This window comes from Culicoides brevitarsis, chromosome 3, assembly GCF_036172545.1.
Source record: "Culicoides brevitarsis isolate CSIRO-B50_1 chromosome 3, AGI_CSIRO_Cbre_v1, whole genome shotgun sequence".
NCBI lineage: Eukaryota > Metazoa > Arthropoda > Insecta > Diptera > Ceratopogonidae > Culicoides > Culicoides brevitarsis.
The window spans coordinates 30,532,852-30,541,024 of NC_087087.1; the positions used below are offsets into that span (position 1 = coordinate 30,532,852).

General features: G+C 33.3%; 2 protein-coding genes across 2 annotated transcripts; one reads left to right on the top strand and one right to left on the bottom strand.

The window, feature by feature from the left end:
• Positions 1 to 268: 268 nt before the first annotated feature.
• LOC134834607 (SOSS complex subunit B homolog) lies at positions 269 to 1,113 on the bottom strand. Its single transcript, XM_063849339.1, has 2 exons — positions 915 to 1,113; positions 269 to 855 (listed from the first exon to the last, which is right to left on the bottom strand). The coding sequence occupies exons 1-2, from the start codon at positions 1,052 to 1,054 to the stop codon at positions 366 to 368; spliced, it is 630 nt and encodes a 209-aa protein (XP_063705409.1). The 5' UTR covers positions 1,055 to 1,113; the 3' UTR covers positions 269 to 365.
• An 87-nt stretch (positions 1,114 to 1,200) lies between these two features.
• Positions 1,201 to 2,802, top strand: LOC134834652 (uncharacterized). Its single transcript, XM_063849391.1, has 2 exons — positions 1,201 to 1,884; positions 1,937 to 2,802. Exons 1-2 carry the CDS (start codon positions 1,210 to 1,212, stop codon positions 2,486 to 2,488), a joined length of 1,227 nt encoding a protein of 408 aa, XP_063705461.1. The 5' UTR covers positions 1,201 to 1,209; the 3' UTR covers positions 2,489 to 2,802.
• The last annotated feature ends 5,371 nt before the right edge of the window (positions 2,803 to 8,173 follow it).

The following is an 8,173-nucleotide window of genomic DNA, read 5'->3' on the forward strand; positions in this document are numbered from 1 at the left end:
TTAACTTTTTTTACTCCATTCATTAGAAGACCGATAAAGAAAAAAAAATTTATTTATTTTTTTAAACCTTGAATTTTGTTCAAATTTTAAAAACGAAAAATTTGATTTATTTTTAAATTTTTACGAAATTTTTTTCAACTAAATTTCCAAAATTTATACAATTTTTGAAATATTTTTATTTATTTTTTTTTTATTAAAAAATAAATTAATATTTTAATTTAAAAAATTTTAACGAAATTTTAAAAATTTTTGCTTAAAAGCCTTAATCTCCATTTTTAACAGAATTTTATTAATCTTTGATATTTTTTTTACATAAAAATAGTCTTTAATCTCCTTAACTTACTAAAAAAAAAAAAAACAAAAAATTATCTCCGTTCCGTTCCCTTCGCATTTAGCTGCTTATTCGCCCTACTAATCCGCGTTGCTTGCGGCTTTGGCTTTATCTGCGCCGTCGTCGGAGCCTGTTGTTCGGGTGTCACGGGCGGCGTTACTGTCGGCGGTCCCGCATATCTTTGATTTGGCAATTTATGGGCATCAGCTGCTGCTTGCGGAATCGCAGGTACTCGACTATTTGCCACGCCAACAGGTGGCGGCCCGCCATTTTCATTGCCAACTGGTGCTCCGCCCGCCGATGACGACGGCAGGAAATTCTGATTCGACTCGCTCATGTTCAGTTGCTCGTTGAAAATCATACAAAATTCGCCAATTTTGAGAATTTCGCTATTTTTGCCGGAATACAAGGTCAGAGATTGACGCCAAATCGAGGCATATCCCTTCGTGAGACGCACAATGTCGCCCGGTTGCAAAAGTTTGCCCGGTTCATCCCACACGGAGACGTTAATGGCAGCGGAGGAGCTGAAAAAAAAGAGGAATTTTAGTTTTTTTTGTGGAAATTGGAGGTAAACAATACTTACTCTGCTACCTTGAATGTCCAAACTTCGCGATTTTCCTTCGTCAGAGACATTGTTTTCTTTTCCAGCACCATAAAAAGGACATTGATGTTCTTCAAGCCGGGACGAATGTCCTTGATCAAGATGCAGTCGTTGTTGAACATTTTTTTTATTAAAAATTTCGACTTCCAGATTTGATTCTCCAAATACTTCAGTGCCGTTTGACGTGTTTCTGAGGCAAAACTGTCAAAAATGGGGCTTTTCTGTAAAAAATGAGACGAATGAAATTGATAACTGCTAAAAATTTGTTTTTCAGAAAATGTTTCGTCGTGCAATTTTAATAATTCCCTTGGATATCAACGAAGACGACATCGGAAATTTGCTGGAAAATGCGGGAAATTACGTCGAAGAACAAATTTTCGTGGAAATTCATCGTGACAATCAAAATATCGCCCATGAACGAGTCCTGTCGAGGCTGAGTTTGTTGACAACAACAATTTACGGTGAAAGTACACGAAAATTGCCGGAAATTGATTTAATTGTGATACACGAAAAAGGAAATTATGCCGAATTTGAAGCTGATGTCGTTCTTTTTGGCATGAAAAATGTCCCACAAAGTCTCCGAACAGCTTTTGCCAAAATTTGTGAGAATTTAATCAACATTGGCGAAGAAATCCGGACCAAAAATTTGACTTTTACCACAGAAATCACTCATGACACCGTAGTTTTAGGAGGAACCTTTGACCGTTTGCATGCGGGACACAAAATTCTCTTAACTGAAGCCGTTTTGAGGGCACAGCGAAGGGTTGTCGTCGGCGTAACTGACGAAACGATGATCCGCAAAGGAAAAATTTTGCCAGAAATTGTGTTACCTGTTGCACGAAGAATAAAAGATGTCCTGAAATTCCTAAATTTCGTCAAAAATTCCATAAAATATGAGGTTGTGCCGATTAGTGATCCATTTGGACCGACAGCGAGTGATCCTGACATGGATGTAAATTTGTTTTTCCTAAAAAAAAAATTTTTTTAATAAAAAATATTTTTAGATGATCGTTGTCAGTGAAGAAACCTACCGTGGAGGCCAAAAAGTCAATGAATTACGTGCAGAAAAGGGTCTCCGACAACTCCAGATACACAAAATCCCCCTTGTTGATCACTCAAAAGAAGCTGTGACCGGTACGGAGCTCAATGTCAACGAGGCGAAAGTGAGTTCGAGTCGTGGGCGATACGATTTGCTCGGAAAATTCATCAAATCGAAGCGAAAAATCACTGAAAATTGTTTCAAAGGCATTTATTTGGTAGGAATTGTCGGAAATAACGAACTATGTGAAGCTTTGAGAAATAGAAATCAAGTCGTCATAGAGAGTGATTCCATAAAAATGCTTCAAAAATCCTCTGGAAGACTTTTTGTCTCAATTGGGAATCAAATGGATCATGAAATTATTGAAAAATGTCACGAAATTTGGTGCTGCTTGTCGTCGGAGAGCTTTTTAACGGAAAAAATGTCGGAAATTGCGGATATTTTGTTCACAACTTCTGTTTCGCTTGATAGTCAACTTGACAAGACGTGGAAAAGTCTGTTGGAAAGAAGTTGTTAACGTATTTTTATAAAAAAAAAATCAAAATATGGGAAAAGGGAGCAATATATCACAAATTAATTTTTAAATAACGGATTTATTTTTAATTTTCATTCAAATTTGGTCGATTTTTAAAAAATTGGAAAAAATTTACGGTATTTTTATTAAATTTTAGGCTTAAGAACCATAAAATTTTTTTCTTAAAAAAAAAAATTTTCTAAAAAAAAATTTTTTTTCAGCTACTTAGGCTGTTCCAAATTTGTTTTTGTCCTAAAAGATTTTTTTTTTCAAAATGGAGGGAGATTTTTTTGCAAAATAAATAAATACTTTTTCATACAAAATGACAAAATTTAATTTTTTTTTGGTAAATAATGAATATTTTAGTTCAGATAATTTAAAATTGATCTTAGAGTATTTCAAGTTCAAAATTTAAACAAAAAAATTTCGTAAAAATAACTGTCAAAAAATTTTGAAAAATAATTTTTTCGAAAATATTTTTAGAAGAAAATTCATATTATTTAAATTTCGTTTTTTAATAAAAAAAAAAGACAAAGTAGTCGTCTAAAGAACGACATATTGTACCGCATTTCGATCTTTTTTGTACTCCTCAAGTCACATTTTCATACTCCTCAAGTCACATGTTCATTCCTCTCATTTCACATTTATGTACTCCTCATGACCATTTCACGGTTACATACACCTCACAACCCAAGAGACTGCCCACAGACCTTCAGAGTCCTCAAATAACTAAGAATTAGGTACCAATTTTTGAAAATTGAGCTAGATCACGGTTCTCCAGCTCAAATTGAAGGTTTTGGCATTAGAAACAACTTTTGTTTTGGACTTTTTCTAAATTTTGCGTTTCCGATGTACAGGAGCTTTTTAAAGATGTTAGCAAAAAAAATTTCAGCCAAAATCCTCTTATTATGAGGGCTCATGTACCCATTTTTGAAAATTGAGTTAGATCACCGTTCTCCGTCTCAAATTGAAGGTTTTGTCTTTAGAAACAACTTTTGTTTTGGACTTTTTCTAAATTTTGCGTTTCCGATGTACAGGAGCTTTTTAAAGATGTTAGCAAAAAAAATTTCAGCCAAAATCCTCTTATTATGAGGGCTCATGTACCCATTTTTGAAAATTGAGTTAGATCACCGTTCTCCGTCTCAAATTGAAGGTTTTGGCATTAGAAACAACTTTTGTTTTGGACTTTTTCTAAATTTTGCGTTTCCGATGTACAGGAGCTTTTTAAAGATGTTAGCAAAAAAAATTTCAGCCAAAATCCTCTTATTATGAGGGCTCATGTACCCATTTTTGAAAATTGAGTTAGATCACCGTTCTCCGTCTCAAATTGAAGGTTTTGGCATTAGAAACAACTTTTGTTTTGGACTTTTTCTAAATTTTGCGTTTCCGATGTACAGGAGCTTTTTAAAGATGTTAGCAAAAAAAATTTCAGCCAAAATCCTCTTATTATGAGGGCTCATGTACCCATTTTTGAAAATTGAGTTAGATCACCGTTCTCCGTCTCAAATTGAAGGTTTTGGCATTAGAAACAACTTTTGTTTTGGACTTTTTCTAAATTTTGCGTTTCCGATGTACAGGAGCTTTTTAAAGATGTTAGCAAAAAAAATTTCAGCCAAAATCCTCTTATTATGAGGGCTCATGTACCCATTTTTGAAAATTGAGTTAGATCACCGTTCTCCGTCTCAAATTGAAGGTTTTGGCATTAGAAACAACTTTTGTTTTGGACTTTTTCTAAATTTTGCGTTTCCGATGTACAGGAGCTTTTTAAAGATGTTAGCAAAAAAAATTGATCAAAAAAAATTTCAGCCAAAATCCTCTTATTATGAGGGCTCATGTACCCATTTTTGAAAATTGAGTTAGATCACCGTTCTCCGTCTCAAATTGAAGGTTTTGTCTTTAGAAACAACTTTTGTTTTGGACTTTTTCTAAATTTTGCGTTTCCGATGTACAGGAGCTTTTTAAAGATGTTAGCAAAAAAAATTGATCAAAAAAAATTTCAGCCAAAATCCTCTTATTATGAGGGCTCATGTACCCATTTTTGAAAATTGAGTTAGATCACCGTTCTCCGTCTCAAATTGAAGGTTTTGGCATTAGAAACAACTTTTGTTTTGGACTTTTTCTAAATTTTGCGTTTCCGATGTACAGGAGCTTTTTAAAGATGTTAGCAAAAAAAAATTTCAGCCAAAATCCTCTTATTATGAGGGCTCATGTACCCATTTTTGAAAATTGAGTTAGATCACCGTTCTCCGTCTCAAATTGAAGGTTTTGTCTTTAGAAACAACTTTTCTTTTGGACTTTTTCTAAATTTTGCGTTTCCGATGTACAGGAGCTATTTAAAGATGTTAGCAAAAAAATTGATCAAAAAAAATTTCAGCCAAAATCCTCTTATTATGAGGGCTCATGTACCCATTTTTGAAAATTGAGTTAGATCACCGTTCTCCGTCTCAAATTGAAGGTTTTGGCATTAGAAACAACTTTTGTTTTGGACTTTTTCTAAATTTTGCGTTTCCGATGTACAGGAGCTTTTTAAAGATGTTAGCAAAAAAAATTGATCAAAAAAAATTTCAGCCAAAATCCTCTTATTATGAGGGCTCATGTACCCATTTTTGAAAATTGAGTTAGATCACCGTTCTCCGTCTCAAATTGAAGGTTTTGGCATTAGAAACAACTTTTGTTTTGGACTTTTTCTAAATTTTGCGTTTCCGATGTACAGGAGCCATTTAAAGATGTTAGCAAAAAAAATTTCAGCCAAAATCCTCTTATTATGAGGGCTCATGTACCCATTTTTGAAAATTGAGTTAGATCACCGTTCTCCGTCTCAAATTGAAGGTTTTGGCATTAGAAACAACTTTTGTTTTGGACTTTTTCTAAATTTTGCGTTTCCGATGTACAGGAGCTTTTTAAAGATGTTAGAAAAAAAAAAATTTCAGCCAAAATCCTCTTATTATGAGGGCTCATGTACCCATTTTTGAAAATTGAGTTAGATCACCGTTCTCCGTCTCAAATTGAAGGTTTTGGCATTAGAAACAACTTTTGTTTTGGACTTTTTCTAAATTTTGCGTTTCCGATGTACAGGAGCTTTTTAAAGATGTTAGCAAAAAAAATTTCAGCCAAAATCCTCTTATTATGAGGGCTCATGTACCCATTTTTGAAAATTGAGTTAGATCACCGTTCTCCGTCTCAAAATGAAGGTTTTGATGTTAGAAACAACTTTTGTTTTGGACTTTTTCTAAATTTTGCGTTTCCGATGTACAGGAGCTTTTTAAAGATGTTAGCAAAAAAAATTTCAGCCAAAATCCTCTTATTATGAGGGCTCATGTACCCATTTTTGAAAATTGAGTTAGATCACCGTTCTCCGTCTCAAATTGAAGGTTTTGTCTTTAGAAACAACTTTTGTTTTGGACTTTTTCTAAATTTTGCGTTTCCGATGTACAGGAGCTTTTTAAAGATGTTAGCAAAAAAAATTTCAGCCAAAATCCTCTTATTATGAGGGCTCATGTACCCATTTTTGAAAATTGAGTTAGATCACCGTTCTCCGTCTCAAATTGAAGGTTTTGGCATTAGAAACAACTTTTGTTTTGGACTTTTTCTAAATTTTGCGTTTCCGATGTACAGGAGCCATTTAAAGATGTTAGCAAAAAAAATGATCAAAAAAAATTTCAGCCAAAATCCTCTTATTATGAGGGCTCATGTACCCATTTTTGAAAATTGAGTTAGATCACCGTTCTCCGTCTCAAATTGAAGGTTTTGTCTTTAGAAACAACTTTTGTTTTGGACTTTTTCTAAATTTTGCGTTTCCGATGTACAGGAGCTTTTTAAAGATGTTAGCAAAAAAAATTTCAGCCAAAATCCTCTTATTATGAGGGCTCATGTACCCATTTTTGAAAATTGAGTTAGATCACGGTTCTCCGTCTCAAATTGAAGGTTTTGTCTTTAGAAACAACTTTTGTTTTGGACTTTTTCTAAATTTTGCGTTTCCGATGTACAGGAGCTTTTTAAAGATGTTAGCAAAAAAAATTTCAGCCAAAATCCTCTTATTATGAGGGCTCATGTACCCATTTTTGAAAATTGAGTTAGATCACGGTTCTCCAGCTCAAATTGAAGGTTTTGTCTTTAGAAACAACTTTTGTTTTGGACTTTTTCTAAATTTTGCGTTTCCGATGTACAGGAGCTTTTTAAAGATGTTAGCAAAAAAAATTTCAGCCAAAATCCTCTTATTATGAGGGCTCATGTACCCATTTTTGAAAATTGAGTTAGATCACCGTTCTCCGTCTCAAATTGAAGGTTTTGTCATTAGAAACAACTTTTGTTTTGGACTTTTTCTAAATTTTGCGTTTCCGATGTACAGGAGCTTTTTAAAGATGTTAGCAAAAAAAATTGATCAAAAAAAATTTCAGCCAAAATCCTCTTATTATGAGGGCTCATGTACCCATTTTTGAAAATTGAGTTAGATCACCGTTCTCCGTCTCAAATTGAAGGTTTTGGCATTAGAAACAACTTTTGTTTTGGACTTTTTCTAAATTTTGCGTTTCCGATGTACAGGAGCTTTTTAAAGATGTTAGCAAAAAAAATTTCAGCCAAAATCCTCTTATTATGAGGGCTCATGTACCCATTTTTGAAAATTGAGTTAGATCACGGTTCTCCAGCTCAAATTGAAGGTTTTGTCTTTAGAAACAACTTTTGTTTTGGACTTTTTCTAAATTTTGCGTTTCCGATGTACAGGAGCTTTTTAAAGATGTTAGCAAAAAAAATTTCAGCCAAAATCCTCTTATTATGAGGGCTCATGTCATAGATACGGTTCTCCCTCAGGTTTTGTCTTTAGAAACAACTTTTGTTTTGGACTTTTTCTAAATTTTGCGTTTCCGATGTACAGGAGCTTTTTAAAGATGTTAGCAAAAAAAATTTCAGCCAAAATCCTCTTATTATGAGGGCTCATGTACCCATTTTTGAAAATTCAGTTAGATCACGGTTCTCCGTCTCAAATTGAAGGTTTTGTCTTTAGAAACAACTTTTGTTTTGGACTTTTTCTAAATTTTGCGTTTCCGATGTACAGGAGCTTTTTAAAGATGTTAGCAAAAAAAATTGATGAAAAAAAATTTCAGCCAAAATCCTCTTATTATGAGGGCTCATGTACCCATTTTTGAAAATTGAGTTAGATCACGGTTCTCCAGCTCAAATTGAAGGTTTTGTCTTTAGAAACAACTTTTGTTTTGGACTTTTTCTAAATTTTGCGTTTCCGATGTACAGGAGCTTTTTAAAGATGTTAGCAAAAAAAATTTCAGCCAAAATCCTCTTATTATGAGGGCTCATGTACCCATTTTTGAAAATTGAGTTAGATCACGGTTCTCCAGCTCAAATTGAAGGTTTTGTCTTTAGAAACAACTTTTGTTTTGGACTTTTTCTAAATTTTGCGTTTCCGATGTACAGGAGCTTTTTAAAGATGTTAGCAAAAAAAAATTTAAGTCAAAATCCTCTTATTATGAGGGCTCATGTACCCATTTTTGAAAATGTTAGATCAGTTCTTGAAAGGGTTTTGTTTTCTCAAATTGAAGTTTTTGAAAGCTTAACTTACTTTAGAAACAACTAAAAATTTTGCGTTTCCGTAAATAAAAATTCTTGAAATTCGAAAATATTTAAATTTTATTTTTAAATTTCTTGAAAAAATATGAAAAAGACCAAAAAATGGTA

What these genes read in the sequence shown, in the direction of transcription:
- LOC134834607 (XM_063849339.1), bottom strand. Translation starts at nt 1,054, where the DNA reads ATGTTCAACAACGACTGCATCTTGATCAAGGACATTCGTCCCGGCTTG. An exon ending in TGGACATTCAAGGTAGCAGA is followed by an intron (nt 856 to 914) that starts GTAAGTATTGTT and finishes CTTTTTTTTCAG; the next exon opens with CTCCTCCGCTGCCATTAACG.
- LOC134834652 (XM_063849391.1), top strand. Translation starts at nt 1,210, where the DNA reads ATGTTTCGTCGTGCAATTTTAATAATTCCCTTGGATATCAACGAAGAC. An exon ending in CGAGTGATCCTGACATGGAT is followed by an intron (nt 1,885 to 1,936) that starts GTAAATTTGTTT and finishes AAATATTTTTAG; the next exon opens with ATGATCGTTGTCAGTGAAGA.